Raw genomic sequence first — 18,373 nt, 5'->3', positions numbered from 1 at the left:
TCCATTGATCTGTACGTCCATTTTTATTCCAATACCATTATATTTTGATTACTACGGCTTTGTAATAAAGTTTGAAATCAGGGAGCATGATGCCTCCAACTTTGTTTTTAAGATTGATTTTGCTATTCAGGGTCTTTTATGGATCCATACATACTTCAGGATTTCTTCTATTTCTGTGAAAAATGCCATTGGAATTTTGATAGGGACGGCACTGAATTTGTACATTGCTTTGGGTAGTATAATATTTGGTAGTTAAAGTTAACAATACTAATTCTTCCAATCCATGAGCATGGTATAACTTTCCATTTATTTGTATCATCTTCAATTTCTTTCATCAATATCTTAATAGTTTCTGGTGTACAGGTCTCTCAACTCCTTGGTTAAACTTATTCCTAGATATTTTATTCTTTTTCATGAATTGTAAATGGAATTGGTTTTTTAATTTCTCTTTCTGATAGTTTGATATTAGTATATGGAAATGCCACGTAGTTCTATATATTGATTTTTTTTAGCCTGCAACTTTATTGAATTCAACTTTATTAAGTTCATTTACTAATTGTAGTAGTTTTTTGGTGGAGTCTTCAGGGTTTTCTATATACAGTATTATGTTATCTGAAAATAGTGATGGTTTTACTTCTTCCTTTCTGATTTGGATGTCCTCTGAATATGTCAAATAAAAGTGGCGAGAGTGGACATCCTTGCTTTCTTCCTGATCTTAGAGGAAAAGCATTCAGCTTTTCACCACTGAGTACCATGTCAGCTGTGGGCTTGTCATGTAAGGCCTTTATTATGTTGAGGTATGTTCCCTCTATTGAGAAATCTTATGATAAATGGAGTATAGAAGCTAGGTGGTCACTCCATGTACTGGATCTTCACATTGAGGCTTACTTGTGACTTTATAATAAGCAAAAAACTCAGATAACCACATTCAAATGCAAAAAAAAAAAAAGGGCAGGTCCATCTATCTATGAGTAATTTTAAAATATTCTTCGAGTTTATTAAGAACATTATCCTCCTGAAAGAAAATTAAGTGCTAGATTTATTAAGAAAAATATACCCTAAGAAGATATTAATTCATTTCATTATATTGTTGCCATACTCCTGACCCAAACAAAAATACACAGAAATTACCTATGTCTAAACGGACATAGCTATCTTCAAATGAGCAAATGATTCAATTGCCTGATGGGAACAACGTTTTATTCAAACAGTTACTTCACTGGAAAAAAATATTATCAGCAATTATTTGCTTTTCACTTGGAAAGAGAACAAAATAATATGCCACAGAGATCGTACCTATATGATATTATAAAGTACATAATTTTATTCAAGAAAAATTTGAAAGAAAAAGGAGCTTATTCCACTCTATTTGAAGTCAGAGCTGCCCTGACTTCAGAGCAGTCACAAAAAAATACATTTCTACTGATACACCATAATGTATAGACACCAAAGAACCTTTCAGGAATTGTGAAAATTGTGTAATAATATATATTAATCTTGAGCTTTTAAGTTTTTCATAAAACTAACATAACTAAACTGATATAATTTCTTTGAGACAGAAGAAACATTAAGGTATGTATGTGAATCATCCTAGTATGTATGTGAATCATCCTATAATGCAGAGCATCAGTGTTAAAAGGCAGAAAACAGCTTCTATCCTACTGAGATTTACTGTAATAATAAGGTTTGGGTTATTAGACCTTTTAAATGATGTTTTATCCTTCATGGTTTTACTCGTAGATTCTTAGGATGTTTTTCTTTGTGTTTTTAACGAATGTAACTACTCCTCACACTCATAGTTCTGGTTTGAAATGACAGCCATCTCTGGAGAGCATTAGCCTCCCATGAAGCTCTGCATTTAAGGGCTACAAAACGTAACATTTTAACTCATTTTGATATTCCCAGTCAACATTTCTTCCTGAAGACCATAAACTATATATCTATCCTACACTCCCTGAAGTTATGTACTGGTGTAGTTCAATACTTTACTCAAGCATTCTGCTTTAAACACACCATGAAGCAGGTACTGTGTATGCTTATTGTCCATCATCCTCCATCTTTAGAGGGTGGAGTAAGTTTGGAAAGCCAAGTGAAACCAAAACAGAACCAATGTATATTCAGCTCCATAAACAATCATCAGTACCTATTAAATAGTAGTTAACAAGCACTTTTCCCCTTAGGAAGCATGAGACCAGGAAGCACTTACAAATATTCCTTTACCTATTTTTTTTTTTTTAACTCAAAACCAGGAAGCTTTAATACCTATGTATGTTTCAACATTTGCATGTTACCTCCCCTATGCAAGGAAATTGCAAGCTTTGTCTCTATCCTACACCCTAAAGCACTATGAATAGCCTTCTCTCCCCAGTATACACTTCATTCTTAATCCCGTGAGTCATAAACAATAATATGAATATGATAATGAAAAAAAAAAATTACCAGCCACAGAATACCCAGAACTAAGGACTCATAACACTAACTAATCCCAGAAGTACTTCTGCACAGGTTCAGTGGTAAGACACAACTGCTAATTGTAGGTAGACTTGTTCTTTACTAAGAAGTAAGCATGTGGCTAGAAATTCTCTACCGAATTGTTTTTCTCGTTATTTTCCTCTTGCATATAAATGTTTTCATTACAGAAGTGGTCTGCTGTTGTGTAGTTCATTACTATTTTTATTTTAGGAGCTTTCATTTTACTGTGCAATCCAAGGCTTTCATTGGAGTTTCTACAAATCAGATGACAAGACTTTGCCAAAAATTATTTTAAAATATATTCTCATTGCCAAAGGAAAATGGGATATTAGTTGCTTTTAATAGACAAATGTTTAAGAATCTGAATAAATGGTTCAGCATTTTGGATAGCCTCTTAACTTTGTAAGGATATCCCAAGAATATGATTAAAAAAAAGACTGGAATTGAACAAATCCAGTTTTTCACTTAAAAACAGTTTTTCTTTATAAACAAAAATCAAGTTTGGGGTGGTAATGGTGACTATCAGACAGAAAATGGTAAAGGAGCTTCAAATTATTTATCTGATCTCATTGTTTAAGTGACTTGAATAGTTTCATAAGCCATCAGCAGATAAGAAAAAAAACCCACAAATCAACATTTTATATTCAGAGTAGTTTTCAAATGTATTGTTTGAAAACATGTCTGTTCTCTGCGTCCTGTTACTGACTTCTGAAAGGCTGCCACTGGGGAGCAGATATACCTGCCCAGATTTCCTTCTCAAGTATGTGTTTGTGAATGTTAGAATATCTTCTGGTATGCCAAGCACATTAGCTTTCAAGGATTCAAAGAAAAACAAATCTGCATGATGTAGCAGAGGTGCAAGAAAATTGACTGTTGGAGTACTAACATTTATGCATCACATAAATGTTCTTAGGCATTTATTTACAGTCCTAATGGCTCATTGCATGCCCTGGGTTATACACGCGGCATACGAGACGTGCCCAGATTTAGAGAACCCAGCACTGTGAAAAGAATACAGAACTTGAAGTCAGACACACACACAGAATCAAATCCCAGTTAACCATTTTCTAGCTGTGTGAGCTTCTGCAAATTGAGTTTACTGAATCTTAGTTTCCTTGTTTGTAAAATGAGGATAATACAAATTCCTTTTCATAGTTATTATAGGGAATAAGCATATAAAACATACCCCCAAAAGAAGGAAGAGATGCAGTAAACAGTAATGCCTGTTATTACTAACTTTCAACAATAATTCTGGGGCTCTTCTCAAGGAGAAAGAATAATAAAGGCATGCTAATGTCATCTAAGTCCACTTCAGCCACAGGATTACATCTTAAGTAGACAGTTTTTTAGTAGAATGAAACAGTGACAAAATTTGGTATATTAATGTTGAAATACTAAAGGAGTTTTAACTTTCCAACAACACTTTGAAAGAAGTGCTGTATTTTTACCAAGAAACTGGGTAGCTTTAACTGAATGAAGCAACCTGAGCAAAACCCAAAATGCTTTCAAACTTAATGACTATGGTGACTGAGATCATCCATAGTATCCAGTTATACTAAACAGAGTATAAACTAATCTCTTTTAACTCAATTATCAAAAAGTGAGAAAGTATTAAGACACTTTTCTTAAAAACTCTTATCTTCCTTACTCTAAAAAATCCAAACTTAATCCAAACTTCAAATTCGTACTTCTCTATCTAACACAAAGCCATAGAGGTTCTCTGTGAATTTCTAGACTCCAGCTATTATTGCAGATGATGGGTGCTTTAAGGTGATTTGCTTGGGCTGCTTATCAGTCTATCCTATCACATCCAACTCAGTCATAAACACCACTAATTCTTGGTTGAAAAGAAAAATGGAAGGATGAAGGGCTATTGCAAGAAGGCAAAAGGAACAAACTGACACTTAGCATATACATTTGTATGCATATATATTAAAGTTTCATTTTTGATATTGTTTACAAATATTTTATACATCTTTTGTTACTTTTATTTTTAAGTACCATTACTTTTCTTCTTCCTATTGGGAAAGAGACTATATTTTCAATTATCTATTGAAATTGTTTACTAATGATTTTTGGAGATTGACTTTGAATTCAGAAAACTGTTCAACTCTAGTATTAATTTCATTATTGGTTCTCCATAAATTGTGATGAAATTTCCATATGGACAATCATACCATAGGCAAATCATATCTTAGGTAAATCTCTTTTTTTTACACTTTTTTGTTCCCTGTATTTCTTTTTCTGTTCTTAGGCTTTGACTAAGACCACTAGTAAAATGATGAAAAGCAGGTGATTGTAGGCATCATTTTAAGTTATCACTACTAAGATATTTGCTAGAGATTTTAAGATACCCTTAACCTAATGAAGAAACTTCACTTTCTTAATTCATCATGAATTAGCTAAATTTGGTTGGTAACACATTTTCAAAAAACTTTTTGCTTCTATGTTCATAAGCAGCATTTGCCATATACCATGGCACACCCTGAAGGTGGTGAAAGTAAGCCTTTGTGACACTACTGGCACGTGCAGAAAGCCAGTCAACTCTGCAGGACTAGGAGAAAGGACACAAACTAGAGCATTCAGCACCAGCCTAGGGAAAGTGAGCAAATGGGAGGCTATCAGCACCCAACCTAGCTTTACAAGATTGAGAGAAAGGATACAATCTTGAGTATGCCCACAAGAGGGAACAAGAAGTGTGGAACAGGCTTATCCACAGAAAAGATCTGAGAAAGCCTCAGAGTCCCTAACATGACTGAAGAAAGGAATTTCTCTCCCAAAGCCACCTAATTTTGGAGGAGGTACACTTCTTCAAATATGAAGAAAACAATGTAAGACTTCAGTTTCAAGGAACATGACACCTAATTTTGGAGGAGGTACACTTCTTCAAATATGAAGAAAACAATGTAAGACTTCAATTTCAAGGAACATGACACCATCAAAGGAGAACAATTTTCCAGTGACCAGCGAATAAAGAATTCAAAATAGTTGTTTTAAGGAAGCTCAGTCAATGAGCTACAAGAAAACACACAAAGATAATTCCATAAAATCTGGAAAATAATACATGAAAAAAATGAGAAGTTTAACAGAGAGATAGGAATCATAAAAAAGAACCAAATAGAAACTTGGGAGCTGAAGAATATGACAAATAAAATGAAAAATGCCATAGAGAATATCAACATCAGATTGGATCAACTGGAAGAAAGAATCTGTAGAGATCACTTGAAATTATCCAGTCAGGGGGAACAGAGAAAAGAATAGAAAAGGGCCTCCCTGGTGGCGCAGTGGTTGAGAGTCCGCCTGCCGATGCAGGGGATACGGGTTCGTGCCCCGGTCTGGGAGGATCCCATATACCACGGAGCGGCTGGGCCCGTGAGCCATGGCTGCTGAGCCTGTGCATCCGGAGCCTGTGCTCCGCAACGGGAGAGGCCACAACAGTGAGAGGCCCGCGTACCACAAAAAAAAAAAAAAAAAAAAAAAAAAGAATAGAAAAGAGTGACAAAAACCTACATAAACTATGGGATATCTTTAAAAGGAACTATCTGTGCATTACTGGAGTCCCAGGAGAAAAGAAGAAAGGGGCAGAAAGTTTAAGAAATAATAGCAGATGGAAAGAACCCCCAAAACAGAATTAAATCTGAATTTTCACAATTAGGAAACAAATACAACTGTCACTGAACAATATATTTAAAAAAATATGTATACATATGTATATTTACATAAAGGTCTTTATAAACATAGGAAAAAGTCAAAGGATTGCTTTGCTTATTAGAGGTTATCCCTAGGGAATGTCCCTTCCTGATGTAATTAAAATTGAGGGAAAAAAGATAGTTTTTAACAGCAGTAAAGTTACTAAAAAGGAGACTTATTTTCAAAACTACTCTCTCTAAGCATATTTGCTAAACACAAACATGTGAACAATCTTGCCCTAATTTATTTTCTCCACTTTGCAAAATACTGTTCTCCCAGCATAGTACCACCAAATTTCAACCCTAAATCATCTTCTCCAAGATACACTATAGTAAAACTGTCTAAAATCAAAGACAAAGAGAGAACTTTAAAAGCAGCAAAAGAAAAAAAAAAAGAAAAGAAAGAAAACCCTCATATACAAGGAAACCCCCTTAAGGCTATCAGTGTATTTCTCAGCAGAAAGCTTGCAAGCCAGGAGAGAGTGGAATGAAGCATTAAAAATGCTACAAGAAAAAAAAAATGCCAACCAAGAGAACTTTACCTGGCAAAGTTGTCCTTCAGAGATGAAGGATAGATAAAAACTTTCCCAGACAAACAAAAGGTAATAAGTTCATCACCAATTGATTTGCCTTACAAGGAATACTGAAAAATATCCTTCAGGCTAAACACACTGGTAAAGGCAAGTATATAGTCAAATTCAGAATATTCTAAAACTGTAATATGGTACTGTGTTAATGACTTAAATCTAGAACAAAAATTAAAAACAACAGCTATAAAAAAGTAAAATTGTGACCTCAAAAACATAAAATATGTGTGGGGAGAATAAAAGGTAGTTTTTGTATACAATCAAAGTTGTTAGGAGGGTAAAAGAGACTATTATAAGATGTTTTATGTAAAGCCTCATGGTAACCACTAAGAAAAACTACAGCAGATGCACAAAAGAAAAAGAGAAGGGAATCAAAGCATACCACTACAAAAAATCATCAATTCATAAAGGAAGATAACAAAAGAAGAAAGAAACAAGGGAACTACAAAACAGCCAGAAAACAATAAGATAACATTAGTAAGTCCTTATCTATTAAAAGTTACTTTAAATATAAATGGATTAATTTATCCAAACAAAAGGCACAGAGTGAACGAATGGATAAAAAAGGAAGACATAACTATATGCTGCCCTCAAGAATCTCACTTCAGCTTCAAGGAGACAAATAATTTCAAAAAAAGGGATGGAAAAAGATATTTCACACAAGTGGAAACCAAAAGAAAAAATAGAGTAGCTATGCACCCATCAAACAAAATAGACGTGAAGGAAAAAATGATTGCAAGTGACAAGGTAAATGAATAAAATGAAAGAGGAGACATTAAACTCATACTACAGAAATACAAAGGATTATAAGAGACTACTACAAACAACTGTATGCCAACAAATTGGATAACCTAGAACAGATAAACCCTTGAAACACAAACCTATCATGACTGAATCATGAAGAAATAGAAATTTTGAACAGACCTATAACAAGTAAGGAGATTGAATTAGTAATTAATGACCTCCTAACATAGAAAAGCCCAAGACCAGATGGTTTCCCTGGCAAATACTACCACATATTTAAAGAAGAATTAATACCAATCCTTTTCAAACTCTTCCAAAAAATTAAAGAGGGAACACTCCCAAACTCATTGTATGAGGCCGGCATTACACTGATACGAAAAGATAAAACTACAGATCAATATCCCTGCTGAATACACATGAAAAATTCTCAACAAAATACAGTAAACCAAATTCAACAGCACGTTAAAAGAATCATACACCATTAACAAGTAGGATTTATCCCTGGGATGTAAAGATGATTCAACATCTGCAAATCAATCAATGAGATATATCAATTAACAAAATGCATAAAAATCATATGATCATTAATGTTGATATAGAAAAAGCATTTGACAAAATTCCACATCCTTTCATGATAAAAACTCAATAAGGGTATAGAAAGAATGTACAACAACATGATAAAAGCCAGATACAATAAGCTCCCAATTAACATCATGTTCAACTGCAATAGGCTGGAAGCTTTACCTCTAAGATCAGGAACAAGAAAGGGTGTCCTATCATCAACCTTATTCAACATAGTACTGAAGTACTATCTAGAGCAATTAGGCAAGAAAAAGAAATAGTGGATATTCAAATCAGAAAAGAAGTGAAACTGTCTCTGTTTGCAGATGATATGATCTTATACACAGAAAATCCTAAAGACTGCACCGAAAAAGGGTTCGAACTAATCACTGATTTCTTCACTAAAGTTGCAAGATTCAAAATCAACATACAAGGACTTCCAAGGACTTCCCTGGTGGTGCAGTGGTTAAGAATCTGCCTGCCAATGCAGGGGACATGGGTTTGAGCCCTGGTCCAGGGAGATCCCACATGCCGTGGAGCAACTAAGCCCCTGTGCCACTGCTGGGCCCGCGTGCCACGACTACTGAAGCCCACGCGCCTAGAGCCCGTGATACACAACAAAGAGAAGCCACTGCAATGAGAAGCCCACGCACCGCAACAAGGATTAGTGAAGAAAGCCCACACGCAGCAACGAAGACCCAACACAGCCAAATATAAATAACAAAACAAAATACAAAATCAGCATACAGAACTCAGTTGCATTTCTACACTAATAATAAATTATCCAAAAAAGAAATTTAAAAATCCCATTTACAACAGCATCAAAAACAGTTAAATTCATTCCTAAGCATTTTATTAAGGAGGTGAAAGATCTGTACATGACATTCATGAAAGAAATTAAACAGATGGGAAGTATCTTGTGTCCAACTATAGATATCCAACTACCTAGATTGGAAGAATTAATATTGTTAATATGTCCACACTACCCAAAGCCATCTACAGATTCAATGCAATCACTATCAAAATTCCAATGGCATTTTTCACAGAAATAGAAAAAACAATACAAAAATTCATATGGTACCACAAAATGATCCCAGATAGCCAAAGCAATCCTGAGGGGAAAGAAAACCAAAGTGGGAAGTATCACATTTCCTGAAATCAAACTATATAACATAGCTACAGTATGGTACCACCATAAAAATCACATAAACCAATGGAATAGAATTGAGAGCTCACAAATAACTAATGCATATGCCATCAAGAAATATTTGACAAGAAAGCAAAGAATATACATCAGGGAAAGGACAGTCCCCTCAATAAACAGTGTTGGGAAAAGTGGATATTCACATACAAAATAATGTGAATAACTACTCCCTATCTTATACCACTCACAAAAATCAACTCAAAATGGATTAAAGATTTAAATGTAAGACCTGAAACTGTAAAACTCCTAGAAGAAATATAGGGCAAAAGCTCCTTGACATTAGTCTTCACAGCAGTATTTTGAATATGACACCAAAAGCTTTTCATTTTGTTGATGAGCTTTATAGATTCCCTTTACTGCTCCTTGAGCCAGAACCAGAGATATCTTCTAGGTATCTTTGCTCCACATGGCTCACTTTAAACTTTCAAGCTGAACTGAGTTTAAGTCAAGAAAAACGAAAATAGTAAACAAAAAATTATCAACCCTCAACATCTTTTAATTAGATGTCATTTTGAAAGCTGATGTTCTTACCTGATCTACCTGCTGACACTTACTTTTTAAAAACATCAAATACTTGAGCCTTGCATTCGCTCCAGGTTTTATAGTTATATCACCAGCAGAAAAAGGTTGGCATATGTATAATGCCATCTTACCTATAAACAGAGCGTCATTTTTTAAAACCATGATTTCTGTCTTATAACTGAGTAGCAATAATCCTTTACATATTCTATGTGACAGCACATAGTCTGCTAATGCATTTTGATCCAAACTGACAATTTCTGTCCTTTGATCGAGGTACTAAATCTGTTTATATTTAAAGTACATAAGTATATTGATATGATATGACTGATATGATGGTATTTACGTCTGTCATTTTTTAAATTGTACTGGGTTTCTTGTGTTTTACTCCTCTGTGTTAATTATATATTTTTAGTATTCCATTTTAATCACTATCTTAGCTTTCCAGCTAATCTCTTTGTATTATGTTTTCAATTGTTCCTCTGAGGATTACAATATGTATCTTAAACTCATCCCAGTCAATTTAAAGTTGATATTGAACCACATCAGGTAAAATATAGGAACTTTTCAACAACATAGCTCAATTTATCCTTTAACATGCTATTGTCATGCACACACAACAAACCCACCAATCCATCAATGCAGTGTTATATTTTGCTTTAAACAGTCATGTCTTTAAAATATAAAAAGCAAAGAGAAAAATATTAACCTACTATAATTAGGAAAGCTCCATTTTCTAGTAAGAATTTAAGTCTATTTGCATAATATAGATATTATGCTACCATTTATATTATTTTACACCAATATTTTTAATTAGTATAACTATTAAATATCAGATATATCACTGAATATATTTTATTTATATACTGTTCACATTTCCATTTTATTAGCTAATTATTATTTTTTAATTTAGCACAATCATAAAGGGAAGAAAAATCCTTTTAGTACAAACTGAAATAGGATCATGTTCACCTGGATTCTCCTAATAGTATCCTAACCAAGTTTCCTGATCCCAGACATACCCTTCAATTGATTGCCCACTGCTACCAAAGTGATCATTCTAAAACATAAATGATGTCACACACTCTAGGAAGCCTGTCATGACCTTTGTCACTCAAGGTTAGGTGACCTTCCTATGACCTTCCTACAATATTTTGTGCTTACCTCCATCACAGCATGTGTAACATTACACTGTATTTGTCTTCTGATTAGCTTGTATCCCCACGATGAATTACGTACAGGTAGGGTCTAGTCTTACCTTTATACCTCCAGTACCTAATAAACATCAGAAACATAGTAGAGACACAAGAAAAGAGTTGCTGGAAAAAAACAACTGAATGAGTACATTTCCAACTGCTTCAGTTTGTAAGAGTCTCCAAACTACTAATTCTTAGTATATTTCTAAATGTATTCAACATACATTCCTTTAGCACTTGTAATATGCCAAGTACACAGGGAAAGACATTACATTTTAATAGTGAAACGTAGAAGGAAGATAGCACAGTCTAGACTAACTGAACTTAAATTATATCACCTTAAGTCCTAAAAAGTTAATTCCTCTCATCCAGACTTGATTTCCATTATAGTAATAATCTGGCTCATTTTGTTAATATTATACAACTTATACCATTACACAAAGAAATAGGGTAAATGTGTTAACATACCAGAGATACCATGGCCCAACCAGTCTTGTTATAGATGAACTCCAAGTTGTTCCTTCTTAAATACAGCAAACCACCCACAAGTGACACTAACAAGGCCAAAGCAATGGTGCCTGAGTAGTTGGGTGGTCTGAAGACACGAATCTGCAAGAATACAATGGAAGTTTTTAAAGTTAAAGAAAGATATTTATCTTTTTTGCTGAACCATATTCTAGTCCTTCCAATCTTTTAACACAAGTAATTCAGAAAGGTGTCACCTTACTTTTCGTACCTGGAAATAACATTCCTTTTGCTCTTTATGAGTCAAAAAATACATGCCTTAAAACATCATGGCTATGTAACATGACTTGCTCTTCAGGTGCTTTTAGGTGAATACAGTTAAATATATGCAAAACCTACTTATATTCATGAACAAAACATGACCTCTGTGGTATTGTGGTCAAGAATGCATTAGCAGAATCCAGTCAAAAGCAAACATCAGGCAAATCAAATAAGGATCATTCAGTTCAAAAAGTGGGAGAGGATTATATTCTTCAAGATGTCAAAGTTTTTAAAAGACAAAGATAAGTTATGGAAATGTTCCAGGTTAAACAAGGCTAAAGGACAAGTAAATGTAATACCTAACTCTAGACTGGATCTTGTACTGAAGGTGGGAAAATATTAAAGGATAGTATTAGTTCAACTGAACAAAGCTAGAATATGTACCATAGCTCAAATAGAAATATTATACCAATGTAAATCTGTGAAGGTGATAACCGTACCATCTTCATGTATTTCTTAGGAAATGCAATTCACCTTCTAATGGTTCAGAAAAAGACTGTGTGTGGGTGTGTAAGTATGTGTGGAGAGACAGTGTGGGGGAGAGGTAAGAGAATAAGAATGGCAAAGCAAAAGCTGTAAAAAAAGTCAACACTTTGTGAATCCTGATAAAGGGTATACACAAACTATTTATACTATTTTCATTTGTGGAACTTTTTAATTTGAAATTATTTACAAATAGATCCACATTTGTAAAAAATATATATATCTACTAACAATGCGTAAGTATGATAATAGGTTAGAATCATTTCTGATTAAAATTTGGTATTTCTTATAAAGAATTAATAGTACTTTTCCAAATTACTTTTAATATTTTGTACCAAATAAATGATACATTGTAGAGTTGAATATCTGCCCAAACGTTTCCAAAAAAATGATGAGTTAGGAAGTAAGTTTAGCCACCGAAATATCATTAATACCTATATTATTTATTTACAATGATGGTAGTATAATATGAGAGACGTCTTTCTCAACTGAGAATAAATGTGTTTACACCTTATGGTAAAAATCAATGCTTCTGTATTACTTCTAAGGTAAATATAATTTTAAAGTAGCTGGTTATAATTGTTCACTGTAGAACATTCTGGTGACATTAAGTGCTCCACACAGACATGAACTATCATCAACATTTTTGTTCATTTACTTGCTGAATAAACTGTCTATGCATCTACACTCATATTTATGCTTTTCTGAGTCATACTATAAATACTATTTTTCTAACCTACTTTTTCACTTGTTATACCTTAAGCTTCTTTCTACATCAGATATTCTTGCAAACCACTGTCTAGACTCTGGTACATTTAATTAGTCTCTTATTTTTACACATTTGATTTCTTTACAATTTTTTCCATTAGAATGAACGTTAAAAACTTTTTTCCTATGGTTAATAATTTAAATCATTCCTGATTATATCCTTAAGTTAAATTCCTACAAGTGGAGTTATTAAGTTAAATTCCATAAAATAAAGACATGACACATACCATTAGAATAGTTACACCAATTTATAGACCCAAGCACAGTATATGTCAGTGGCATTTTCTCACATGGCTCATGAAAAAGTGGGTATTATCCCATTTTTATTTGCTCAAAGGATAGATAAAAATTATACATCTGGCTTTTTAATTAGAATTTCTTTGATTACTAAGACCGCTGAGCAACAGTCAGTATATTTTCTAGCCTGTGAAATTACTTTGTGCCTAACTTACGTATTCTTTAATGGTTCCCTGATATTTTAAGAACCATTATTTTAAAAACCATTTAAATTCACCTAACTCAAAGTTTAACTTACAGCTATCAGATGCAGTTTTCTTGAAGCAAGGAGAAATGTTCCATAGAGAAATTGAAAAAAAAAAATCCTGTAGCCTTATTACAAATCCTGTAGCCTTATTACAACCACACTAATTAGCCTATTATTAAAACTGATAGGGAACAAGAACATACATGAACATCCGTTCTGTCAGCAATCCACTTTGCTAGTTGCTCAGCTGCAAATCCAATTCTTTGAAGGTCAAAAGTATCAGCTCTCTTGGGTCTGCCTTTTGGAGGAAAATGCATAAATGTAGGAGCAGAGTTCATGTTGAGCTGTAAAACATAAGATAAAACATACTAAATACAATAGCCCACCACTCTTTATATATCCTTCATCTGACATTTTATGGGGCTTTTCCCTGCATGAAGTTTGGAAAGATAGCATTTATTATGAAAATCCAAGTGGCTTTCCAGAGCTTAATTACTGCTTTTAGTCATCTTAATATATTGTTGAATAGAAAAGAACTTAGGAATTAGGCCAAGCTTGCCGAACCTTCACATTTAACATACGTCATTCACATTCTCAGCTGCATCATCTATTTCATTGGCCATTTCCTTCTTTATTTTCTAGAATTCTACAACTAAAGAATGAAATGATTCAAAGTGCAAAATAGAAACACTGTAATTTGGTGGTACATGGACTGTTTTCACTTCTTTAGCAGTTATTAAAGAAAAAGGACTGGCATTTGATGAAAGATATAAATATATCATGTAATTAATTTCAAGTATATTGACTTCTTTGTTAAAACTTTAAAGACTTTTGTTCAACTCCTCCATTATTTCAACTGTCTCAAAATGGTCATATCTCATAACTATTTTCTAAAGGCAAGCTCCATTTGAAAAGTATACTGAATAAAACACTACTCTAGTATAAATAATATCATATCTAAAAACAAATATGAGGTTACTTTGCATTGAGGAATAAACTGCAAAACATACATACAGATTAAATTCTTGCTGCCCAAGAATTATGAAAAATGTTTCAAATGAAAGGCAAAGTGATTTTTGGCCCTGACTTCCAATATGTAGTTCAGAATTCCCCAATAATGAGAATAAAAAGCAAATTGAAGTAACAACAAACATCAGATCATGCTTGCTGTCATCAAGGTAAAGATACAGCAGTACCAGCTGTGGGCCTGCATGTTACGGACATTTAGTAATTTTTATTAAATTGAACAGAACACAGTCACCAATTCCTCTCTTCCCTGTGATTTCTCCCCCCTCCACACTTTGTTCAGGTGTTTCCTGACAGATGCACAAGAGACAGCTACAGCCAATATGTAAATGTAAGATTCAAGGGAGAGGAAGTCCCTGCATTAGAACAATCAGAAACTCCACGCTAAGACACTTCACATCCTAGAATTTTAGAGTTAAAAAATATAATTCAAAGCTTTAATCTTAATTAAAATGTACAAATTCCCAAGGCTACACAAAGCAGGGTACAACACACTCCTGACTGCTAGTGCAGAGTGCCTTCTAACACATCATTAATTTGTTGGCCTGCTGTCAGACACAGCCTCAGCCATCACACGGGAATCACATATAATTTACTTTCCAAACAAGTCTCCAACAAGCCAGAGATTGTCAAATTTCTTCACTTGTTCTCAATATCATATCCAGACACCACAGTGACAATGCTGACAGTGCTTTCAAACATCAGTTTAGAGAGAGTACTTCAACAAAATGTGACTCAGTAGTTAGCAAGAAAGAAAACATACGCATTAAGAATCTTTTAGTAGTTCCCAAGTAAAACAAAATATACACTTCCCTATTTTTGTAGATTATAGTTCCCCATAAAAATCATTAGCAGCTATACTTTTATGCACTTCTGCATTTTAAAATGAAAACTCTCATTGCTAAGCCAGGGGCTAGGTTTTGGAAAAACAAAGCAGTGCTGTGTTTGGAATTCTGCTGATTCAAAATTAACCTGAGGAAATTTTTCAATTAAAAACAATCTTGACTTCAACTCTTATATCTATGCCAAAGTTAAAAAAAATGTGTAAAGCATATAAAAGAACTCAACAATTATATCTAACAGTATATCTATATGTTTATATACTGGCAGCTTATATAGTCAGTACCTAGCACAAAGGAAGGATTACTTTGTCCCACAATTTTGTTTGGTTTTCTTTAAGTCGAATTAGCTGCCAACATTTTAAGGATAGAGAAATTTCATATAAAAATTCATTATTTGTGTCTCTACTTGAAAAACAGATCTAGCTCCACTGGCCTGCATTTCTTCACTGGAGAGCGAGCTGAGCTGCATCTCCCTCACTGGGTCGGCTGGTCCCGTCCAGTCCGCTGTAGCCCCACCCATGCCAGTGAAACCAACGGTCAGCTGCATGGCATTCTGCTGATTTTATTTCTTACAGCAGTTAGGAAAAAAGTGAAATTTGAGTGTTTCCATTAAATATTTATTTAAAAAAAAAATGACCAAGAAAGATTTTGTTCTAATAAAGATAGGAGGGAACATATTTAAGTATTCAAGTGAAGAACTAATGTTTTTAATATACTAAGTATGTACATAAACAAAGATCCCATAATGAAACTAAACTCATGTAACCGGTTTCCCTCATTCAGCTTCCACGCCTAGCCAGGGTAGACGTTTGGGCTTGAAGCCTCTGCTCTAGCAATCAGACTGGACCTGGGTGACTGTTTTCTAAGATGGCAGAGAGGATTCATGTATATACTGAGTGAACATATATATTCATGTATATACCAAATGCTATATATATAGCACTATCATCTGATGATCTCTAAGGCCAAGTCTCCTGAGATTCTACACAGACCTATAAATTACATGAAAAAATATTTGGATGTTATAGCACTGTAATTTACCTTTACAAGGTTATTTGAAATTACACATTTATGTTTATGTGTTTTTCTTTGTTTTTATATTAGCTCCCTAGTCTGTAAGCTCCTTATGGGGAAGAACTATGTATGTTTTTCTCACCAATTCAATAATACTTCCTGAATAGATGGGCAAAAGGAAACATGCTCAAAAGGTAAAATAAATTTATAAGGAAAAAATAAATGAAGAATACTAACAGGAAAGCCCAAGGGTAAAGGGTATTGAAGGCAAAAAGAGAGAATTTATCCTATTCAACTAGAAACTGTCAAAGAAGAATGAATTATCAATCTGGAAGCAAGTAAGCAGAAACACTCACTAATGGACCATTTACAATTAGCTTGAGTGTTTACAGAACTAAATACTTTTCCATGACATGGTAAAGAACTGCGCCAGAGTGTCACATGTGAGAAAAATAAAATAGACCAAGATACCCAAACTAATCAATGCTGGGTATGGCACTAAGTCTTACATTTGAAAGGCATGATCAAGTAGTGATAAATACAAGAAATTAATAACTGCAGGGTAACAGCAGGGATCAAGAAGCCAGACAGCTGAGCTCAAATTCTATCACCATTTTATTTTATTATCTCCATATACTAACTCTGTAACCTTGGACAAGTGATGTTAACCTCTCCATACCTTAATTTCCTCATCTATGAAATAGAGATAAAAACAACATATTTCTCTTTGGATTGTTATGAAGCTAAATGAAAGAAAACACATGAAGTACTTAGAAGAGTCCTTGGACTTGTAAGGACTCAATGTTAGCGATGATGATGTAATCACAACAAATTCCAATAGGGCTGGTATCCTTATAGGAAGCAGGACATGAGTCCCATTGGGTTAGGGTCCCATCCTTATGACCTAATTTAACCTTAATTACCCCCTTAAAGGCCTTATATCCCCCCAAAACAACATAAAGGTTAAGTACAACTTACACTGAATCTTATATAAAATTTCACAAATTTATGCAAAATACATATTTGCAAAATACCACCCAAACCACATACAGTATATCAGTGGCATGTAAACTGCCACTATATGCTGAAAAAACATACTTCCTCTATAATGGAAAACTCAAAATGTGTTTATTCACTAATGGCAAAAACTATGTACTGATAAAGGTAACATTGACTGTAATTATTGTAATCATATCACATAATTAATAACTACTCATTGTATGCACTGAATTGTATTTTTATCTGGCAAACAAAGATGCAGCAATCATAACTAACTCTATTAAATATGTTATTAAAATAAAACTCTTTTACCTGCTGAAAAACATCTGTTCCCTCATCGTAGTCCACCATACTGAAGAAGAGTTTGTTACAAAAAGCAGAGGAGTAGCGCCAGGAGTTAGCCAGTATTTGATATTCTTCGTTAGCTTGCCTGATAAGGATAATGGGACAGAGGAGAAACATTATCAGTATTGAAACATTAACAAAGCTATTAATAAAACAGGGAATTCTGGGGCAAGAGTTGGCCTGTTTTAGTATGGACTGCAAGCTAAGAGTAGGATTTTATAGTTTAAACGGAGGTAAAAAAATAAAAAGAATATTCCACGACATGTAAAAATTATACAGAATTCAAACTTTATCATTTGTGAATAAAGGGTTACTGCATCACAGCCACACTGATTCCTTTACTTATTGCTGTGTTTGCCATTACGCTACATAAGGGCAGAGTGGAGGAGTTCTAATAGAAAGCGTGTGGGCAAAAAAGCCCATCCTGGGCTTCCCTGGTGGCTCAGTGGTTGAGAGTCCGCCTGCCGAGGGGACACGGGTTTGTTCCCTGGTCCGGGAGGATCCCACATGCCGCAGAGCAGCTGGGCCCGTGAGCCATGGCCGCTGAGCCTGCATGTCTCGGGCCTGTGCTCCGCAACGGGAGAGGCCACAGCAGTGAAAGGCCCGCATACCACAAAAAAAAAAAAAAAAAAAAAAAAAAAAGAACATGCAGGA

At 34.2% G+C, this 18,373-nt stretch overlaps 1 protein-coding gene across 1 annotated transcript in view; it reads right to left on the bottom strand.

The window, feature by feature from the left end:
• TUSC3 (tumor suppressor candidate 3) overlaps positions 1 to 18,373 on the bottom strand; it is a 197,540-nt gene that overhangs the window by 86,802 nt on the left and 92,365 nt on the right. Inside the window, exons 3-5 of the mRNA XM_079726857.1 lie at positions 17,687 to 17,804; positions 13,697 to 13,837; positions 11,441 to 11,581 (exon numbers count right to left, since the gene is read on the bottom strand). Coding sequence (XP_079582983.1) covers positions 11,441 to 11,581; positions 13,697 to 13,837; positions 17,687 to 17,804 — 400 coding nt within the window. The remainder of the gene's footprint in view (positions 1 to 11,440; positions 11,582 to 13,696; positions 13,838 to 17,686; positions 17,805 to 18,373) is intronic.

Source organism: Hyperoodon ampullatus, assembly GCF_949752795.1.
Source record: "Hyperoodon ampullatus genome assembly, chromosome: 20".
Lineage (NCBI taxonomy): Eukaryota > Metazoa > Chordata > Mammalia > Artiodactyla > Ziphiidae > Hyperoodon > Hyperoodon ampullatus.
The sequence above is the reverse complement of the archived record's forward strand: the minus strand, read 5'-3'. Positions and strand labels throughout refer to the sequence as shown.